The sequence below is a fragment of the Mustela nigripes genome, chromosome 13 (genome assembly GCF_022355385.1).
Source record: "Mustela nigripes isolate SB6536 chromosome 13, MUSNIG.SB6536, whole genome shotgun sequence".
NCBI lineage: Eukaryota > Metazoa > Chordata > Mammalia > Carnivora > Mustelidae > Mustela > Mustela nigripes.
Genome location: NC_081569.1, coordinates 97,747,175 through 97,769,970, shown reverse-complemented (window position 1 = coordinate 97,769,970; position 22,796 = coordinate 97,747,175). Strand labels below are relative to the sequence as shown.

General features: G+C 42.0%; 1 protein-coding gene across 10 annotated transcripts in view; it reads left to right on the top strand.

Annotated features, from left to right (window-relative positions):
* The window catches only part of NIN (ninein), a 98,583-nt gene that overhangs the window by 49,454 nt on the left and 26,333 nt on the right, over nt 1-22,796 (top strand). For 9 of the 10 annotated variants that reach the window (XM_059373168.1, XM_059373167.1, XM_059373169.1 and 6 more), the window contains 14 exons: nt 2,669-2,815; nt 3,267-3,434; nt 3,915-4,051; nt 4,362-4,502; nt 4,753-4,927; nt 7,568-7,678; nt 8,091-8,180; nt 10,176-10,314; nt 12,323-12,444; nt 13,759-14,264; nt 15,122-17,269; nt 18,562-18,687; nt 18,800-18,869; nt 20,221-20,436. In XM_059373168.1, coding sequence (XP_059229151.1) covers nt 2,669-2,815; nt 3,267-3,434; nt 3,915-4,051; nt 4,362-4,502; nt 4,753-4,927; nt 7,568-7,678; nt 8,091-8,180; nt 10,176-10,314; nt 12,323-12,444; nt 13,759-14,264; nt 15,122-17,269; nt 18,562-18,687; nt 18,800-18,869; nt 20,221-20,436 — 4,296 coding nt within the window. The remainder of the gene's footprint in view (nt 1-2,668; nt 2,816-3,266; nt 3,435-3,914; nt 4,052-4,361; nt 4,503-4,752; nt 4,928-7,567; nt 7,679-8,090; nt 8,181-10,175; nt 10,315-12,322; nt 12,445-13,758; nt 14,265-15,121; nt 17,270-18,561; nt 18,688-18,799; nt 18,870-20,220; nt 20,437-22,796) is intronic. The other variant, XM_059373174.1, reaches the window with a different exon arrangement.

Sequence of the window (22,796 nt, the reverse complement as noted above, 5' to 3'; positions counted from 1 at the left end):
ATGGGATTTCATGACTGAAAGCAATTATGGATTTAGTTCTCTCCTCGTTTTATAGATAAAGAAAGTGATGTCCCTGCTGCTTGTTACCCTGAAGGGGAACTACATTGCCTATCTCATGTACCCTGCTTTCCAGAAGCAAGGACAACTCTAGGGCAGGAATGGCAAATTATGGCCCTAGATGCCAAATATGGCCCAAATTTTGGGGGCTTTTGGTTTTCTCCTTAGGCCTGCCAAATGTTTAAAACTGAACTTTTGCTATACTTTTTTTTTTTTTTTTTTTTTTTAATTAGGAGATTTTTCTAAGAACCAGAGTATTTGACTCCATTCTGCTAGCAGTGGGAGGCGACTGGCTAGCTCCTTTGGACAGGGCTTGTGCTCATGTGCTCAGTTCCCGCTTTAAATGGTGCCACTCTGTGATATCTGAAGACCACCCAGCCTCATCTATCTACCTCACCTCCCTGGCCTCTCTGGGTATTTGGGTCTGTTAACCCTAATCTGGTGCATCATTTCCCAACTGACACATTGGGAAATCAAACATCTGAGACCCGGCTGGTGTGTCATGAGGAGTAAGAATGTCCTCAGAGTTCTAGATTTGGCTCCTGCCCAGGGCCCGGGGGGGTACCCCTGTTGATGCCCATTTGCCTTGCATTCTGTTCAGCCCAACCCTGCTTTCTCCAGAGTCCAAAGGCATCTCTTTGCCACTTGTCCGCTCTGCTGTGTGCAATTCCTAGTGGGACTCACTTGCTCTGCCATTTTGAAGGGATGAGGCAATGGGTTTTTAGGCATTTTGGAAACTATGCATAGGCTTAGCCGAGGTCACAAGACCAAGCAGTGTGGAGCTAAGGTTGGAGTCAAAATCATGCTTAAACTTTGGTCAGCACACCTGGATTTACTGTGACTTCAGGCTTGGTAGACCTCCAAGAAAGTGGTCTTTTGGTCAGTAAGAATGAGACAGATATGCTAAGAGATCTTAGTAACCTCAGAATCTCACCCCAAATACTTTTCCATTGGTTTTACCATTTAATTCTCTCTTAGGAACTGTTCTTCTTCCAGAGATTTCCACTCTTTAGAATGGTTTCTTTAAAAAAAAGAAAGAAAGAAAGAAAAGAAAAGAATGGTTTCTTGTTTCAGAGACCTCTCCAGAGGAAGTGGTATTTAAAAAAAAAGAATAGAAACAGATGTTTCCTATTGGATGTGACTTGGAAAGAAGCATTTGAGATAAATGCCTCAGGCACTTCCACAAATAATAAAATTAACAGTTATGAGACGACAAACCCTAGCAATAGTCCAGACTGGTGAAATGAATATTCAAAATTTGAAGATGTGTCACAAAGAGACCTTTGTTAGAATGGACCCGGTTGCAGACTCTACTGCCTCAAGAGTATTTCTGCTGCTTTTTATCGGTTCCCTTGCCACTCAGCAACATGGACATCACCTGAGAGCTTGTCAGAGATGCAGAATCTGGAGCCCCTGCCCCCAGATTTATATCAGCCCCGTGATAGCAGAATCTGCATTTTAACAAGATCGTTAGGTGATTTGTACAATGGAGATGTTTCTGTATAGAAAAATCTTAGCCCCCAAAGTAAAGAGGAATCCAGCTGTCAGGAAAAAGGAGGTCATTGCCTTTCCTCCCCGTTTCGTGGTGTCAGTGACTCATGCTGCTTTATTCATCCCTTTATATTCTTCTGTTTAGCTAGGGCACAAACCACCTCCTAGGCAAGCCTCTGGAAGGGACTATAGTCTGGTTTTTCCTTCCCCGGTTACATGATGAGGACCACTTGGTTATTGTTAGAGGGTACAAAATAGCCAGACAAAATTCCCTTCTCTTTACATCTTTTGGATCCTTCTGTTGAACACACACAAATCCATCTCAGCTGATCTTATTTCTCCTGCGCTAAAGCATTAAATAAAAACCCAAAACATGCATTGCTGTCCAAGTAGTGCTCTAAATCCCAGGTCCTGGGTTTCAGACCCAAACTCTTAGATCATTGCAGTCTGTCCCAGACCAAATTCTGCTGTGCTAATATACCAATTTCAAAAATTCAGTATAAGCAAAATATCATGTAGAGTCACCACAATATAATGGCTTAATGATTGTCAAAAAAAAAAACAAATTTTTTAATTTTTTTTAGAGAGGTTGGGGAGAGGCAGAGGGAGAGAGAGACTCTTAAGCAGATTCCATGCCCAGTATGAGGCTGGCCTTGGGGCTCCATCTCATGACCCTGAAGTCATGACCTGAGCTGAAATCAAGAGTCTGATGCTTAACCGACTCTGCCACCCAGCTGCCCCCAATCCAAGCTTATTTCTTTTATTACAACACTGGGAAGCTAGACCTTTATATTTTTTTAAGTAATTTTTTAATCCATAGACTAATGTATAGCAACTTTACAGACGACCCATTTGAAGAGTACGAATAAAAGAAAAAACAGGTAATTGTTAAATTGCATAAGATTATGAAAATGGACATTTACTTGGAGAAGGAAGTGGAGGAGGAAGGACATATTACTGAAAAGGAAAATAAATTCAGTGAAATGAGAATAAAGGGACATGTTCTATTCCTGGAGCTCTAGGGTCAACAGTGGTGCACCAGTTCTACTGACCACAGATGTACTTTGGTCTTGTGTTATTTTCAGGGAAATATTGAAAGTAAGTGGTTACTGTTTTCTAGATGCTTGAGGAAGTCTTCCATAATCTTGATCCTGACGGTACAATGAGTGTAGAAGATTTTTTCTATGGCCTTTTCAAAAATGGAAAATCCCTCACACCATCAGCGTCTACTCCCTACAGACAGTTGAAAAGGCACCTCTCCATGCAGGTAAGAAAAGCAATAGGAAGTGGTTTCTCTGTGGGTAGAAGTTAGAACCCATTTGAATCATTTCTAATGAATTAACCTGTTGTCTAAAGAAGGAGGAGGAGGAAGAGAAAGAAGCCAAAGAAGAAGACAGACTAAACCACCGGGAAGGAAAAGTTGGGTTTGAAAAGTGACCATAAATTACAGAGCGGGAAGCCACTAATTAGGCTCCTTAATGTTAGCTGTGGATCAGAAGAAACCTGGTGTTAAGCAGACACTTCTATGTTGAGGGACTCGCTACCAGATGGACTGTTCTTGATAAGCTTTGCATTCTTGACTCACTTGGGAAAGAAAGATCAAAGGGGCTGTATGACTTGTTTTTCTAGTAGTGTTAGAGAGACATGTCTCCTGCTCATTGTGGTCAGGACTGTCCAGTTTGGGTCAGCATCTGGCTTAAGTCTCTTTCTTCTTCCAGTCCTTCGATGAGAGTGGCCGACGCACCACAACCCCATCGGTGATGACAAGTACCATTGGGTTTCGGGTCTTCTCCTGCCTGGATGATGGGATGGGCTATGCGTCGGTGGAGAAGATACTCGACTCCTGGCAGGAAGAGGGCATTGAGAACAGCCAGGAGATCCTTAAGGTATGGCAGCTAACATGGGGCAAATAGGACAAATTGGGGAAGGATTGAAAATTCCAAAACTTTTGAAACTGATTTGATTTGATTTCTCCTTAATGATTTCTTGAGATCTTTTCATAAGATCTCAGAGATAAGATCTTACCCCGTGTGACCAGGAGTCTGTTGCTAACTACTTTCCATGTTCATAAATCCTAAACTATTGAGAAGTGCAATGCTTTTTAACGGATCTCTGGTTGATAAAGATTAGATTCATATTGTTGTATTTATTTACAGTGCCAGATAGTATTTTTTTAAACATGCAAATAAGTACGTTATTTTTTCTTCAGAGGGAACTTAGATGAAGATGGTCCCTAAGCAGTCATTAAAGAGACGTAATTATCCAGCTTCTTGACTATACAGTCTACTTCTCTGAGTGTGTATGCCCTCCCCTGCTTCTACTTTAGAGGACAGAACCTGTAATCATCTTCAACTTGTGATTTCTAGGCCTTGGATTTTAGCCTTGATGGAAATGTCAACCTGACAGAATTGACACTGGCTCTTGAAAATGAACTTCTGGTCACCAAAAATGGTATCCACCAGGCAGCTCTGGCCAGCTTTAAGGCTGAGATCCGGCATTTGCTGTGAGTTGAGTAGAAGGTTCACCTGCCCCATTCCCTTTCCCACTCGAGCCACACGTCCTTTAGATGCCCGGGACACATTCTGTGCACACATGTGGCTCAAGTCCTCGCACCTCACTACTGTGGAAACCAGGTAGCACTTAGATTTGCGTTAGGCTTTTGAAGGGGGTCGTGGAAATGTCTTTCTGTTTTGGAAGGGTTTGGGTTGTCTTGGTTTTGGCTTTGTGTCGAAGCAAGCCAGATGAGAACCTTTCTGGGTCTCCTTGTTGCTTCAAGACAGTTTCTCTTGAACTTGTTCTCTTTCTCCTTCTAGGGAGCGGGTTGACCAAGTGGTCAGAGAAAAGGAGAAGCTACGGTCAGATCTGGACAAGGCTGAGAAGCTCAAGACTCTCATGGCTTCAGAGGTGGACGATCACCATGCAGCCATAGAGCGGCGGAATGAGTACAACCTCAGGTGTGACCAGTAGGGCCACAGCCCTCCCTCCTGCCACCCTGGCCTTTCGAGGTGGGACTCAGCCTGCCCACCTGCATGGCCACACCTGGGCTGGGGCAATGTAGGTGTAGTCAAGCCTAGAGGAAAGCAGGGCATGTTAGATCCTTTAAGGAGGTTCCCATCTCTGTGACCCTGTGTTTCCATTTTTGGTGGATCTGCAGAGGCCCTCCGAGGGATTGGATGGCAGCTCGTTGGTCTTCCCTTCTCACAGGAAACTGGATGAAGAGTATAAGGAACGGATAGCAGCCTTAAAGAATGAACTCCGGAAGGAGAGAGAACAGATCCTGCAGCAGGTGGGCAAGCAGCGTTTGGAACTTGAGCAGGAAATCGAAAAAGCAAAAACAGAAGAGAACTACATCCGGGACCGCCTTGCTCTCTCTTTAAAGGTAATCCTCCTAGGAAGGTCTCTGGCCTATGTCCCTGCTGGGGATACTGCCGGAAAACTAGGGCTCTATAAGAGGGTGGGTCTGTACATGACTGAGTCCCAGGATTCCTGGAAGTTTGCCCTGCTGGTCATGACCCGGACATGGCCAAGCCCCTGCTGGGATCCAGATTTCAGAAGGAGCCAGGCTTCTGGTTTGCCGACAGTGTTGATTAGTGTATCTTGTTCTTCCCCCTTCCACCTGGTCAATGCCCTCTCCCTTCCCTGTCTCCTACCCCAGGTCAGAGCAGATAGTATTGTCTCCTGCCACACACAGCTCAACAGTTTTGTTTCTTTGCTTCCAAATATGGCTATTGCCTTATACATCCTCCTCTCCTTTCCTGTGTCTCAGGAGAAGAAGCAATCTTTCTCTTTATTGGACTCTGATATGGTACAGTGTAGTCTAAAGGGGGTTGGCTGTGGACTCAGACTTCCGAGTTCCATTCTGGATACCACTACTTACTGGAAAAGTTTGGTCACATTATCCCAACCTGTTTCCTGATGCCCCAAAATGGCGTCATTGTGATGTCTACCTCAGAGCATATTTAAATATGTGGCGTTTGTAAGGTAATAAATATACATAGAATATGAAATATTGTTCCTGAAACTCCACACATCAAAAACTGAGTGAATTCTCCCACTCTCACCATCAAATTGGTTCCTTTTCGGAATTTCCTCCTTGGTCTCCATCATTACCATGTGTTGTCACAGAAGCTAAGATCCTCAGTCGTCCTCATTCATCGGTCTCTCAGATTTATCCCCTTCCTCTTCATGTCTGCAGCCTCTGCACAGGTTCAAATTCGTCAGAATTTCTCAGCTGACCTCTGTGCACCTTTTCTCCATCTACCCAACCCCCATACGGCCACCAGAGTTACCTCACTTAAGAACTGACTAAAGAACATGCTGTTACCCTTAAGGTGCAGCCTGGTAGCACTGAAGGCCCCTGGAAGGGAGCCTGGCCTCCTGCTTTTCCAGCTGCACATCCTGCCAGTAGGCCCCCACCTGCCCTCACCTGTCTCGGTTCCTCAGTGGGCTTTTAGGCTCCTTCACTGCTTTTTCCAACATGGCCGACTGCATGACTTTTTCATTCCCATGATGCTTGCTTTTTTCTTGCCAGAAGATAAGGCATCGTAGATGATTGTATTATATCTGTCTCCCTCCCCACGGTCCAGACTGTGTTTTCCTTGTGGTCAGTAACAGAATCTGACTTGTTAGTTTCCAGAGGACCAGCACAGGCCTGATACACAGAGATCACTCCTAACTGTTTTGACATCTAAATTTAGACATACTTTGAAAGATTAGAGTTTTAGAACTGGCATTTTGAGAGAAGGTGATTTTTTTTTTTTAAGGAAAAAAAAAACTTCAAGCACATTCTTTTTTTATTCCATATTGCTATGTGAGGGTGTGAACAAGAATGTATTAAAAATATACTGGCTTTATATTCTTTTGGCAAAATATACTCTGAAAATAATGTTCTTCCAATCAGCCTTTAACACTGGAACAGAACATATGTCAAAATGCACGTCTGGGAGGTTTTATTTATTTATTTATTTATTTATTTTTAGCAAGTGTGACTAGAAATCTCTCTAACAATTATTATACATACAGGTTAAAAAAAATCTTTTATAACATCAGTTGATGTATTATTGTATTATAATAATTTAAACATACAAGTAATGAAAAATCTTTATGTGTAACTTTTATATCTTTAAGCCAAAATAAAATTATAAATATAAATCAAACTATATCATCAGTAAATAAAAGCAATGTTCATTATTCTCCTTTTAAACTTTTCTGAGTTCTTTTTTGCTATCAGATGAACAAGATATCCTGCTACCAATTTTGACAATATATTGAGAATGTTTTTCATGTCAATAAATACTCTATTGCAACACTAGCCCATAGAAATACAATGCAAGCCAAATATGGAACTTCAAATTTTCAAATGGCCACATTGAAACAGGTGAATTTAATCCTGAATTATTTTTATTTAATCCAGTATCTCCAAAACATTACTTTGACACATAATCAAGATATAAAAGGTATTATTAAGCCATTTTGCATTTTTGCACTAACTCCTCAAAGTCCGGTGAGTATTTTACACACTTAGAGTGTATCTCATATAACCACATTTCAAGTCCACATGTGACTGCTAGTCACTACCATATTCGACAGCATCGTTCTGTAAGGTCAAAGAAAGAGGAGGTAGATTTTTGGGTTATAAGATAAATATCAGGGGCGCCTGGGTGGCTCAGTGGGTTAAGCCTCTGCCTTCGGCTCAGGTCATGATCCCAGGGTCCTGGGATCGAGCCCCGCATCAGGCTCTCTGCTCAGCGGGAAGCCTGCTTCCTCCTCTCTCTCTGCCTGCCTCTCTGCCTACTGCGTACTTGTGATCTCTCTCTGTCAAATAAATAAATAAAATCTTTAAAAAAAAAAGATAAATATCAGTGTTTTATATTTACTTTTGTCCTCTCTAATCTACTGAAACTTTCAAGATGAACAAATTCAATCTAGAGCACAAATTAATTTATGCATCCTCCCAAAAGATTCGACACTTTGCTTATTTTTAATTCTGTGCCCATTTAATTTCTCCATATTTCTTCAGGAGAACAGTCGTCTAGAAAATGAGCTTCTGGAAAATGCAGAAAAGTTGGCAGAGTATGAGAATCTGACAAACAAACTCCAGCGAAATTTGGAAAACGTGCTAGCCGAAAAGGTAAATCTGTTTAAATTTGATCTCCTGACACGCAGCCCAAAATGTAGTTTACTCAAAAGTGCAGAAGCAACGCCCCCAAGGAAATTTCTAGTAGAGAAGTATTTTGATGGCTCAAGGAGGCCGTAGGTTTGGCAGGGATATAATTTCAGAGCTTGGATACGAGGGAAAATACTGCCTAGCGCTGAGACGTGATCCCTGCCCTTGCTGAACACATCTGTCTAGTATTTTCTTCCCATCATGCAGTTGGTAATGTTCTGCTTAAATATCACATTCCTTTCATACTCAAGAGACCATCCTCTGGGTCAAGAGACCATCCTCTGGGTGAACACCAGGATCTGAGGCTTTTGGTGGGTTAAAGGTCCAAGAGAGATACTTGGGGAAAATGAAAACCATGCCCTTTCTCTGTTTCTAGTTTGGTGACCTTGATCCCAGCAGTGCTGAATTCTTTCTGCAAGAGGAGAGGCTGACCCAGATGAGAAACGAATATGAGCAGCAGTGCAGGGTGAGTGACTAAGGAGAACCCAACAGGTGCAGGAGGGCCGGGGTTCAAGGCCCATGTCACCATTTACTAGTGACCATAGGCAGGTCACTTAATAATCTGTGGGTGCCTCAATTCCTCATTGGTAAGACGGGAAACATGAGGGTACCCGCTCAGTAGCTTGTTGTGAAGAGTCAATGGGTGAATATTTGTGAAGTGCTTAGAACAGAGCCTGGATCTAGGAAGCACTTAACCCAAACGTTAGCTGTATCCCAAAAATATTAGGAAATCATGCAAACTGCATTTAAGTCTGTTTTATCTAGGTCAGAAATTGCTAGTGCTTAGAGGAGAATATCATTTCATTCCAAGTGGAGAAATATATGGTCACGTTGATGGACTTATCCAAAATGAGCCTTACTTAATGAAACACCACAGACCTAATCAGATATAATTTGCTTTGTCCTGTGGTTTTTGGGGTTTTTTTTCTGAATACATTCCTTATTTTATTTACAAAATGCAAATGAAGCAAAACCACTCAAGTCTTCAGCCAATAAATCCTTATACAGTCCTACCAGAAAAGACAAAAACATCCTTATAAATAATAAGAATCTTTGATTTTTTTTTTTTAAGTAACTCTCCTAAGTTTAGGAATTTGGGATTTTTTTTTCCCTTAAATCACAAACACTTGTGGCTCTTAACAAGGGTAAATATAACAGTTCTAATAACTACTTTAGATGAAAATTGTACTCATGCAGAAACAAGGAAAACAATCACATCCTTATAAGGGCGCTCATGGGCTGCCTTCCCCGGAAATACATGTGCACATTTTGAAAGAAGAAATGAAACATTAGTGCCACTTTTACAATTAAGTTTTGACTCTAGGCTCTAATCAAAGAGAGGTATTTTCCTTATAGATCTTCAAAGTTATGATTTCTTTAGTAAAATCTGTCATCTCTATCTCCCCCAAATCCCCAAATTCACTAAGGGTTTCTTTAATAGATTTATATACCATCCACCCATTCAATTCATCCATGTAAGGTGTACAGTTCAGTATCTTTTAGTATATTCATAGAATTATACAATCATTGTCATAATCAAGGTTAGAATATTTTCATCACCCCAAAAAGAAACTCCCACTCCACTTAGCTATAATCTCTCCCTAGGCAAATAATAATCTACATTTCATGTAAATGGAATCATATAATACATGGTCGGTAGTGGCTGGCCTCCTTCACTTAACCATAATGTTGTCATGACCCATCCTTATTGTAGCATGCATCAGCCCTTCCTTCCTTTTATTGCTGCGTTCTAGTCCCTTATATGGTTACACACGTTTTATTTACCCATTCATTAGTTGATGAACATTGGGGTTAGTCTGTTATGAATAATGCCGCTGTGAATATCTGTATGTAAGTTTTTGTGTGGCTAGATTTTCATTTCTCTTGGGTATCTAGCTAGGAGAGGAATTGCTGGGTTAGAAGATCACTGCATGATTAACCTTTGGAGGAACTGCCAAACTTTTCCCAAGAGGGTTGCACCATTTTACATTCCCACCAATATGAGTGTTCCAGTTTCTGCACATCCTTGCCAACAGTTCTTCTGGCTGTCGCTTTTGGAGTCGAGCCATCCCTCGGGGTTATGAAGTGGTACCTTACTGAGTGTTTTATTTGCATTTCCCTGATGACGAAGCCTTTGAGTATCTCTTCAAGGGCTTATCAGCATCCCTCTTTCGGAAAAAGATCTATCTGACATCCTTTGCCTAATTTTTAAATGGATTGTCTTTTTATTATTGAGTTGTAGTAACTATATATTGTAGGCTCATATATTATAGCTACGAGTCCCTTATCAGACCACATAATTTGCAAAAACTATTCTGCCACTCTGTGGGTGGTCTTCTTACTGTCATGATACCCTTGGAAACAAAAGGTTTTTTGTTTGGTGATGTCCAGTTTATTTTGTCTTTTGCTGCTTGTGCTTTTGCTGTCACATATAAGACTAGTGTTGGTTTTTAAACTCAAGGTATTACAAGACCAAGTGGATGAACTCCAGTCTGAGCTGGAAGAATTTCGTACACAAGGCAAAGTGTTGAGACTTCCCTTGAAGAACTCACTGTCCGAAGAACTTGATGCTAATGGGGGTTGCATGGAGTCTGACCAGGGTAAGCCATTCGACATCATCTTTCCAGAGGCTGGGCTTCAGTTTTTGCTTTTAGGGCCATGTTTGTTGTAAAATTGCACAACTTTGGCAACCAACAAAAACAAAACAAAACCTGGCAGTACTATTTTCTTGAGCTATTTCACTTGTGGTCTGTTTTTTCATTTGTCTTTAAAGTCTTTATGAAAATATTTCTATCTGATTTTTACATGTATCAACAAAAGAATGGAAAAATCAAACCACAAGGATATTTGTTTTGCTTAAAACAAAACAAAAACAACTAACCACAATTCAGAGAGTCTAAGGCCTTGTGAGCATTAGAATTCAGACACTGAGCTGTTGCAGAGTCCTCCCTTTATTGAGTGCCTCAGCAGTATGGTTATGGTTTTGGAGAATAGGCCAAGCAGAAACCAGAATTTGGTTTTCTTATGCTGGCTGTGCTAAATACCAGCATTGCCTCTGTAAAACAAGAGGTTGGTTGACTGTGCCTGTGAGGAGGATTTTGAGTGGTGAGGTAGAAAGGCAGAGTTAGCCCTGCTACATTCATTATTAGCTCTTTTCCTCCTTCCTGTGCTGAGTTTGCATTTCAGAAAGGGCTCATAATAAATTCTTCTGTTATGGTCTTCCCCACTGCTAGAGAAGTACAGGTGCTTAGAAGGTTTGTTTATTCCTCTTTTTATCTATTCATTCTAGAATAAATAAGGGATTGGGGAGGGGACTGGGACAGAGCGGAAGACCTTTCCTGTGGTTCTGAGTATGTGATCAGTGGCTTTACTGTAGTGTGAGGATGGAACCCAGCTGATCATATGATGCATCTCAAAGCTTTTCTGGGACTTTCTTCATAGTGTTGGGGGTTCTCCTCATAGGCGTATGAAGCTGTGCCATCTTGGGGAGGCTTATACCCCAAGTATCACTTCTCACATTGGGCCTATGCCACCTGAAAAGAAACATTATGTGAAAAGAAACCCCAAGGCAAGACTGTCAATCCCAGGTGCCAGATGGGCTCTTTCTCCTATCTGCCTATGGGCCCCCACACGAAAAGCCTTTTTGAATCCCCTCCCTTCAGAGATTTCCACATAGTATTAGACATCGTCATTTTTTTTTTAAAAGATTTTATTTATTTATTTGACAGAGAGAGATCACAAGTCGATGGAGAGGCAGGCAGAGAGAGAGAGAGAGAGAGAGAGGGAACCAGGCTCCCTGCCGAGCAGAGAGCCCGATGTGGGACTCCATCCCAGGACCCTGAGATCATGACCTGAGCCGAAGGCAGCGGCTTAACCCACTGAGCCACCCAGGCGCCCCTAGACATCATCATTTTGTCTGTGTACTGCCTCAGCCTCCAATTTTCACTTCAAATTTCAGTGTTGTTCTCAGTCATCATCATGGGCAGTTGAGGAAGTGAACCCATATGTATGAGTTGAGAATTTTTCTCCCAAACTGCCTATATCTAGGTTCCTAACTGGTGCCCTGTATTAATGAAATTTGAGCTGATAATTGAAAATGGCGTTCCACTTGCACCATAGGGAACCAATACTATAATACTCGATCTTCTGTAACTGAGTGGGGGATTGGAGATCTTGACCCATGAAGGTAATGCCTCCAGGCGCCTTCTTCCACATTGCCCCTCTGCTAATTTGTCCCGTAGTATTTGTTGGATGGGATAGAAGGAGGGTTGGTGTCACCGAATTACTTCACTCCATGGCATTTTCATTAAGAAGGTCATCTTTAAACAAGAATTTCCACCCCTACCCACCTACTTCACAAAAAGATAGATTCTGTTAAGGTCTGGCACATGGTCTATCCATGAAAGAATCTTACGGTACTGCCCATTCACCTTCATTTTTAATGCTTGAAAACAAGAAGCCTCTTGGGTTCTGATGGTTTCCTAGTAGATCTCATTAGTGGTAACTTAGGCTAAAAATTATCCCTTAAGCTGGACATCCCTTCCTCAGATGCCAGTTGTGTTACTGAAAGAACCTGCCACAGGGTCAACAGATCCCATGTGTTTTCAGGGCTCAGTTCTGAAGAATGCAATCCATTGAACATGAGCATCGAGGCGGAGCTGGTCATTGAACAGATGAAAGAACAACATCACAGGGACTTGTGTCACTTGAGACTGGAGCTTGAAGATAAAGTAAGTCCTTCTTATCCTGTACATTTCTTTGAACTCTGACAAGCGTTTGCATGAAGGACGTTCTTAATTCTTTTTACTCATAGAGCATCACTTTCTATACATTTCCTCTTGCGTCTGATAGCTCAGGATGGTTTCATAAGCAGAGCCTGAGGACTTTTCTTCCTAGGAGAGAGTTTCTCCAAAATGTATTATCTTCAGACCTAGCAAGCATGAAACTTGAAGGCCAATACATTATTTCTAGCTGGTTGCAAAACATCTTAATAAAAGCAAAAAAGCCCTTTGATATAGCTAGCCTTAGGTACAAGTTCTGAATCTTGGCCTCCAAAACCCTCCACCGTGTTGCTTCAACTTATACTTTTAGTCTTCTCTTTTACCTTCTTCTCTAGTCAAAACAGGAGTTCGCTGTTCTCCATTGAACTGTCCTCTCTTGTTCATGCTATTACATACTACGTTATTTCTTTCCTACTCTTAAGAGTCTCCTTACCCTTCAGAGTTTATATCAGATGCTACCTCTTGCATGAACCCATTCCTAAATACCCTTGACCAAATGTGGTTTCTTTTCTGTCTTTGGATCTCCAGGTTACAATGTATCTCTGTTTCCTAGACCTTTTATATTTTTCATTCTGCCTTGTTGTATACTTCTCTGTACTTGTCAAAACCATGTCTAGGGTGGTTTCCTCTGGATGGCAGGGCTACATCTTATCTCACTTTGGGTCCCCACAAGGCCCACAGAGTGCCTGTGATAGGTGTTCAAGAAATGCTTGAATTTAATTAAGTATTTTAAGTCCCTACATTTACAGCTGGACAGGATGCATGGGAAGACAGATGGTATCTATGGGAAAGTCTAGTCATTTTTTTAAGAGTTGTTCTGAAAATAATAAAATTCAGGGCACCTGGGTGGCTCAGTCTGTAGGGCATCAGACTCTTAATTTCGGCTCAGGTCATAGAATGGAGCCCTGCATCAGGCTCCCCACTCAGTGCAGAGTCCGCTTGAGATTCTCTCCCTCTGCTCCACCCCCCCTTGCCCTGCTCATGTGCATGTGTGCACACTCTCAAATAAATAACATCTCTAATAAATAACAAGATTCAGTGAAGTTAAAAAGGAAAGCAAACTATGCCTGACTTAAATATATCTTATTTGACATGTTTTTAAGTCATTAAAATGGGAAAACTGAAGAATGTCTCATAGGCAAAAAGTGGCCACAGCCTCTGTCCAAAGCCTTGAGTTGAATAACACTGTGGTGGTTTTGCTTTTTGACCTTTCCAAAGCCTTGAGTTGAATAACACTGTGGTGGTTTTGCTTTTTGACCTCAGGTGCAGCATTATGAAAAGCAGCTAGATGAAACCAAGGTCACCTATGAAAAGGAGCAAGAGAACATGAAGCAAAAGTATGAGAATGAAGTGCATGTCTTGGAAAAACAAATAAGTGACCTTAAAAGTGAACTAGCAGAACTTCAGGGTCAGGCAGTGGTGCTCAAGGAGGCACAAGATACAACTATCTGCAGACATGAGGACGAGAAAAAACAACTGCAAAGAAAATGGGAGGAGGAGAAGACTCACTTGCAGGAGAAGCTGAGGTTGGAACATGAGTTGGACCTCAAGGCTCACCTGGAGCAGGCAGAGGAAAGCTTTAACCGAGAGAGAGAAGGACTCATTCAAAATGGCGCCTGGACAGAAGAGAAGGTGAGAGGCCTGACTCAGGAACTAGAGCAGTTTCACCAGGAGCAGCTTAAAAGCCTGATGGAGAAGCACACTCTTGAGAAAGAGGAGTTGCGAAAAGAGCTCTTGGAGAGACACCAAAGGGAACTTCAAGAGGGAAGGTAAGAAAATAGGGGGAAATGGAGAAACCTGGGGCACTGTCCCTGGGGGCACTGTCCCTGGGGGCACCAGAAGTTCCATTCACATAGGGTGACTTTGACTAGGCTCTTTAGTTTCACAGCCCATTTTGTCATTGTTTTGACATAAGCCTATCCTGGGATTATTGGAACTGTTTTGTTTTTTTCAAAGACTATATTTCTTATATCAACAAGTATCCTTTCAGGTTCCAGATGAGAATAATTATTGTGTTTGAGAAATGCTATTTGTGAGCTAAATTCTGGGTAAAGTTCTGTTGCTGCCAAAAGTATGAATTGCTGCTTTGTGCTTCCCTTCCTCACGTGAAATCTCAGGCACATGTGAAGGATTTGATGCTTCATACTCTGATTCATTGGGTGCTGCTTTATTAAACAAGAAGGAAAAACAATGATTGTGTTAATAGGTATGGTTTACAGGACTACTGTCCTCCAGTGTGTACTTAATTAAAATGAAGGAATTTTATATATTTCCCAAGTTACAGATTAGGTTAATATGCATTTGATCATTGATGTGAAGTATCAGTTTACGTTTTCCACACACAAATATACCCAGGAGTATGCCAAGGAAGTCCGTGTCTCAATTTTCCCTCTAAATGCAGACAGAGAGGTAGGTCTTATAAATTGATTATGGCTGCCCGTCTTAGCCCTCAGAAATGAGATCCTGCCTTTGTAGAAATCAGTTATGTAGGAAAAAGTGAAGACCGTTTTTAGAAAGCATTTAAATTTATTTGCCTGGCAGCTTCCTCTGTGCATGGGAAAATGTGTTTTGTTTCCTTCTGGAGTTGGTGGCAGTTTCAGTAATGCTGTATGTTGACTACATTTAGGGAAAAAATGGAGACTGAGTATAATAGAAGAACCTGTCAGATAGAAGCCCAGTTTCAGGCTGATTGTCAGAAAGTCACTGAGAGATGTGAGAACGCTCTGCGGAGCCTGGAGGGGCGCTACTGCCAACAGCTGAAGGAGCTCCTGGAGCAACAGCGTGAGGAGAGATCCCAGTGGGAGTTTGAGAAGGACGAGCTCACCCAGGAGTGCGCAGAAGCCCAGGAGCAGCTGAAGGAGACTCTCCAAAGAGAGAAAGCAACCTCTCTGGTCCTCACCCAGGAGAGAGAGATGCTGGAGAAAACCTACAAAGAACATTTGAATAGTATGGTTGTTGAGAGGGAGCAGCTTCTCAAAGACCTGGAAGATCTCAGAAACGTGTCAGCAAGTCAGCAGAGCCTCCTGTCCGACCAGATCCTTGAGCTGAAGAGCAGTCGGGAAAGAGAGCTGAGGGATGGCGAGCTGGTCCCGGGCCGGGCCGGGGCCTCAGAGCCCCTGGCCAGACAGCAGCTGGAGAAGCTCGCCACGGAACGGGACCGGGAGCGGCAGGAGATGGCGTCCAAGCTTCAGGCCATGGAGAGTGTTCACAGAGTGACCTGTGAGAAAGCAGACCGAGAAAGGGTGGAGATGAGCACCGAAATCTCCAGGCTTCAGAAAAAAATTAAGGAAATGCAGCAGGTGGCCTGTCTTTCATCCAGGAGAGAGTCTGGCTGCCAGGCAGCAGGAGGGGAGGAGGCGGACGGAGGTGGAACCATGTCCCTGCTCCAGCAAGGAAAGCAGCTGTTGGAAGAGAACGGAGATGTCCTCTTAAGCCTGCAGAGAGCTCACGAGCGAGCAGTGAAGGAAAATGTGAAAATGGCCGCAGAAATTTCGAGGTTGCGACAGAAGCTGCAAACATTAGAGCCGGGGTCGGTAACGTCCTCTTGTTCAGAGGAGCCAGTGACTGGCTTATTTGGAAACTCTGTGGAACGAACAGAGCCCTTCTTGCTGCAAAACCAGATGAAAGAGGTGGAAGGTGTAAGCCCACGGTGCGTCCTCAGTGACCTCCCGGACGATGAGACCCGGGATCTGGGCAGTCCAGGGACGAGCTCTGCTCAGAGACAGGAGGTCAAGATGCAGGAGTCTGAGGCATCGATGGGGAGCTTTTCTGAGCTGGAAAATAGCGAAGGGACCAGGACTGAGACATGGGACCTGCAGAATCAGATTTGTCAGCTTAAGGAACAACTGACGATCCTACGCGCAGACTGCAGTCGAGCCTCCGAAAAGAAACAGGACCTGCTCTTTGATGTTAGTGTGCTGAAGAAGAAACTGAAAATGCTTGAGCGAATCCCCGAGGCCTCCCCCAAGTATAAGCTGTTGTATGAAGACGCCAGCAGGGAAAATGACTGCCTCCAGGAGGAGCTGCGAGTGACCGAGCTGCGCTACGATGAAGCCCTAGAGAGCAACAAAGAACTCGCTTCGGAAGTGTTCAAACTGCAGGACGAGCTCCAGAAGGCGGCCGAGGTGACAGACGCGTTCCTTAGCCTGGAGAAGAGCTACGAGGAGGTCAAAAGAGAAAACCAGGAGCTGCATGTCCTGGTGTTAAGACTTCGGGGCAAGCTAGAGAAGCTGCAGGCTGGCGCCGGGCTGAGGCGGGACTGCATCTCCTCCCGGGAGGCCCCCTTTGCTAACCTGGGAGCCCCGCCAGAGGGGAAGGTACTTGAACTCCGTCAGAACCCAGAAGAGCGTGCGGCGAAGGTGACGGACATTCACCATGTTATAGAGGAACATTATCAAGAAAACCAGTACCTCGAGCAGGAGAACACACAGCTCCTGGAAAGAGTACAGGCCCGTGAGATCTCCTGGCTGCGCAGAACGATCCGGACACGTCGAGAAAGGCCCCGCATCCAGAGCCCGGTCATATCGGAGGAGGAGGATGCCACTCTCCTAGGCCTTCAAGACAGACACCTGCAGCGTCAGGCCACACTAGCAGAGTTAGAATTGGAGAAGGAGAAGCTGCAGGAGCTGACCAGGAAGTTGAGGGAGCGAGTCACTGCTGTAGTTAGGCAGAAGGACACACCTTGCCAAGGAGAAAATGAGGAAGAGCTGAAGGCCATGATGCACGACTTGCAAAGCACGTGCAGTGAGATGCAACAGAAAGTTGAACTTCTGAGGTAACGTATGTACCTTCTAAGCTCCCCGGACTCCCGAGAGCACCTCACCACATCTAACTCCCACTGCTTGCTCTGCCTAGAGAAACTAACCCGCTAGTCTTCAAGGAGAGAGCACTACTGTAGACTTCCTTCTGCTTCTGTGTCGTATTAACAAGTAGAATAACCCGGCCTAGGAGGCACTCCTGTCCCCCATAGGAGATGCGTGTAGTTCGTTTGCCGTGTTGGAGTGGAGAGTGTTTGCCATTTAACCGTGTGCCTCATCAGTGTACGTCAAGTCTTTAACTCCTCTCTAGCATCTCATTTGGATTGATAGTGGTTCGGTTTGGTTTTTGGCTCAGTGTTATTTTCGTCATGTGGCGGAACGTGTTCTAGGAGAATGCCTTTTGTGTATTGTTAACTCACTTGGCAAGGTCAGAACTCCGATCCTGTACTCACAGAGGGAAAAGGTCATGCCTTATGGCATATAGTTTTTCACTGGTAGCAATTGAAGTACATGCTGGTATTCTCCAAGCAATGAAAATTTTATCGTAGAATGTAGAATTTTATCGAAGAGCTATCAGATTCTAATAAATGTGCTCAAAATAAAGACAGAAATAAGACTAATTTGAACCACTGCTCACTTGACTTTATATAGTATGAGTGCAGTTGTCTTCTAACAAATTTGTTTTTTTTTTTAAAAAAACTTGGAAAATATTACATGTTTCTGAAATATCTTGATATGAAACAAAGTAATTCTGGATGTAGTTTTTCCTCTTCAGACCATTTTGAAGTTCTAAAAATCAGAATATAATGAGCTGAAAAGAAATGACAAAGTAAACATGAGTGTACATATTTCAGTGTGGTCTTTTGATTTATGTAGTGAATTTTCTTTCTCTAGGAAACCTGAGGCCTGTAACTAAAGCTAATAAGCTTAAGTAATAGGCTTATTCCCATCCAGAGCAAGTAGGACTTGAAACTGAGATAAATGAAGTTATTTGCTCAAAGCAGTATGCTTGCCACTGAGAAAATTAGCATCTTTGGTGGGCAGAGTCTCAATTCCTATCTCTATGCTCAAGTGTTTTAGAGACACTTCCCTAACGTCTTTTCGTGAAATTCTTAACTTCCCAAAAGAAATGAATCAATATGTCATAGCTTGACTTCCATTACTAAGAGTCTACTAATTTAGACTTCTCTTTCTAACTGGCATGGAAAACTTGTTTTATTGGAAGTTACTAGAAAGCATTTTCCAAAGATGCCAGATGACTGCCTTGTTACAACTGTTTTGTTTTTTTTTTTAAATCTCTGTAATTCAGATATGAATCTGAGAAGCTTCAAGAAGAAAATTCTATTTTGAGAAATGAAATTACTACTTTGAATGAAGAAGATAGCAATTCTAACCTGAAATTAGGGAAATTAAATGGATCGCAGGAAGAAATGTGGTAAGACATATACTTAAATTTTCTTAAGGCATTTTTGCAAGGACTAAAACTGTTTTGCTTCCTTCAACTTTTAAAGGCTAACTCTTAGGTTATATTTTCACTGTCCCTTTAGGCAAAAAATAGAAACTGTAAAACAGGAAAAAGCTGCAGTTCAGAAGATGGTTGAAAGTTTAAAGAAACAGGTAAGGAGATACTTAGTATTTCCCAGTGTTTCTTGATTCTCTGAAATTTTCCTTATTTGTAATTTATAAACTTATAGGATATGCTACTGGAAGAGCATGTACCTAATGATAGTAAAGTTGTAAATCCAGAGTTCCAGAATGGAAACTCACCCCGTGCTGACTCTAAACTAGGTTTCTATTTTTTGGTGAATATCATAATATATATACTACTTCTAGATTCTGAGTGCTTAATATAAGCTTTATAACCAGTGGGAAGGGGAGATGACACCTCTGAAACCATTTCTATGAAATACTAGCTCTGTCCCTCACATTCTTTCATGTAATGTTAACTCCTTCCTCTTTCATCACCATGATTGAAACCAGAAAGTTAAGGACACAATTTTCACATATACAGAGTAATGGTTCATCAGTATATCTTTGCATAGAATTACAGTATATTCTGATAGCTTGTGCCATTTGGCACCCAATTTGTATAATCTCACAACAGGCAATTGTGCAGGGAAAGGCCATTTAAGGTTGTGTTTGAAACAGACAGGGTCTTAACATCCAAAATATATTCTGTACTCTTAGAAATAAATGGCAAAATCCAGTTGAAAGGTAGATAACTGGGTGTGAAGAACTCAGTGTACTCATACATTTTGGGGAGAAGTATAAGTTGGTAGCACTGTGAGGAAGACACTTTTGGGATCTCTCTCCAAACAGCGATGTGTCTGCAGACCTCCTAACCAATGGTCCCACTTCTAAGGAAATGGTCCTAAATACAAAATGGTATCATTTTTCAAAAGAATATTCTGTTTCTTCATAATTAAAAGAATAATAACTGTCCTATATGTCTGTCAATGTGGGAATGATAAATACGTTATGGAATGTCCTGAAACATAGAATATGCTATTGCCACTAAAAAACAGAGCATTTGGTGGTTTCTAAATGCACTGACTTAGAAAGATAAAAGTCTGCAAGAGACTAAGTGGAAAAAAGGTTGTCCAAACATCTGAAATGATTCCTATTTTTGTTTTAAAGAGGAGAAAAACCTCTATGTGCATTTGAGTTTTGTATATACACAGAAAGCAGTCTGGAGGGAGACAGACCCAGCTGTGAACAGTGCTATCCCCCTGCAGTTAGACTGAACCGAAGGTCTCTCACTTCCTCATACACTTCCCAACTGATGGAATTTGTAATAACGAGTACTGTATTCGTTCTCTTAGTATGGGGATGGGGGTTGGAGTGTGTACATGTGTACGTATATATGTAGAAAACCTTATCTACAGAGGGGGAAAACCAGTTAGTCTCTATATCTGTTTTTTAGTACACATGGGGTAACTCGTTTTTAAAACTTATCAATTTTAATTAGATTTCAGAATTAAAAACCAAAAACCAAGAGTTGGATTTGGAAAACTCTGAACTTAGCCAAAAGAACTCTCAGAATGAGAAAGAACTGCGGGAACTTAATGAGCGTCTGGCGGAAATGCTTTGCCAGGAGGAGGAAGAGCCGGGACCTGGTGCATTTGAGGAGTGGAAACAACGAGAGTCTCACCTAAAAGAAGAACTGGAACAATGTAGAGCCCAGGTACGGAGGAGAGCCGCCCTACAGCCCAAGGGGGAGGAAATCCCAAGGAATAAAGCAATGCTGGTGTTAAATTTCTTACATATACAATCTTAATAATTACAACAGTGTGGTACCGGCAAATGAATGGGCAAATAGATACATGGACTAGAAAGTCTAGAATTAGACCCCAGCACAGATGGAAACTTAGTATATAACAAAGGTACCTTCTCCGATCACTGGGGTAAAGATGGAATTTTCTTTTTTCTTTTTTTTTTTTAATATTTTATTTATTTATGTGACACAGAGAGAGATCACAAGTAGGAAGAGAGGCAGGCAGAGACAGAGGGGAAAGCAGGCTCTCCACCAAGCAGAGAGCACAATACGGGGCTCGATCCCAGGACCGTGAGATCATGACCTGAGCTGAAGGCAGAGGCTTTAACCCACTGAGCCACCCAGGTGCCCCTCTTTTTTTTTTTTTTTTTCATGAGTGGTTCCTGGAACACTTAGTAGACATTTGAGAAGAGATTAAATGAGATGCATATTTTGTATAGTACATAAGGACCGACTCTAATTGGGTAAGGAATCTAAATATCAGAAACAAAACTGCATGAGTCCTAGAAGAAAACATGAATGAATTTGTCTTTAACATTAGTGTAGAGAAAAGCTGTCCAACTATGACTCATAAACCAGAGGCAAAAAAAAAAAAATCAAAATTTGTTCGTGGTAAAAAAAAAATACCATAAAGTCAAAAGATAATTCACAAACTGGGAGAAAAATGTTTACATCACATACTGCAGAGAGTAGGGCTAATATCCCTACTGTATAAAGAGCTTTTAAAAATCCATGGATTGGGGCACCTAGGTGGCTCAGTCAGTTCAGTGTCTGCCCTTGGGTTATGACCTCAGGGTCCTGGGATCAAGCCCCATGTCGGGGTCTCCCTCTGTCTACCCTATGGTCATATGCACGCTCTCTCTCTTTCAAATAAATTTATAAAAAAATCTTTAAGAAAAAATGCCCCAAATCACTCATAATTAGAACACTGCAAATAAAAACAACACTGATACATCTTTTCTCACCTATGAGACTGGAAACAGTTTAAAAATAAGACTTTCTGTTGGCAAGGCTTTGGGGAAGCAGGCCACTTTTATACATTGCTGGTGGGGCTGTAAATTGAGGTTATCCTTCTGGAGGGAGATTTGCTAATTCTTATCAAAATTACATATGGGCTTACCATTTGTCCCGGCAATACTATCTCGAGGGATTTACCCTAAAAGTATACCTCCAACAGTGTGAATATTCATATGCACAGAGCTTGGAAACAACCTAAATGTTCATATATAGGAGAATGGTTGAATAAATGTGGACACAGTCACAGCTCAAAGTAGTATTTAGCTATAAAAGGAAGGGAGAGAAGGAAAGAGAGACTTCTACTTGATATGAAATTATTTCCAGGACATACTGTTAAGTGAAAAAGAAAAGCACAGAAGAGTATAGGATGCCTCTTTCATGTAAGAGAGAAGGGGACGCGAAAAAATACACATATACTTGCTCATTTGTGTGAAAGAAACCCAAGAATGATAAACCAGAAACTAAAGAGAAGGTTACCTATAGTGGGTAGATGGGAAAGGGACAGAAGAGAGGAATGGGAATGGTGTCAAAGGGAGGAAGGAAGGGAGTGTATCTTTTCACATAGCTCTGACTCAAGGAATCATAGCAGTGTTTTCCAAACTCTTCACATACCCCAAAAGAAACAGAATTAGAATCAGTCAAGATGGCAGGGGATACCAACATGGAACACAAACACTTAAGAATTGAACCCAGCCATATTATAAATGGATAATGTAATTACGATAGGGAAGAAAAGAATTCAGTCATTTGGAAATTATTATCTGACTCCATACTGTAGGGCTAAAGATAGAAGTGTACTCAAATGCTACAATAATGTAGTCCGTAAATGTGTTTCTCATGGGGGATAAGTTAGTAATTCTGAAACTGTATATATTAGAAGTGAGTAAATATGTAAATAGATTATAGGCAACAGAACTGAATCTCTCACTTTTGGAGAAGGAAGCTTCAACTAGGAAAATGGGGAAACTATCTTCTGGTGTTGGACTGGAATTTGAGGCATTAGTATAAACTCATGTTTCTTAGTATATATACAGATTGACACAGAGATAGAGATGTGTGTGTATGGATGGAGTGCCCAAATCTTGGCTTCTAATCTAAACACCATTCTCCTATAGAAGAAACCAGAGCTCCTTGGAAAAATGATTTATTCCAGGGCTGGAGCAGGGAAGATTCAAGATGAGCCTGAATACCTCGTGGTTCCAGAAAGAAAAAAGTGTTTAAAAAAGAAAAAGAAGGGCACATTAAAAGGACAC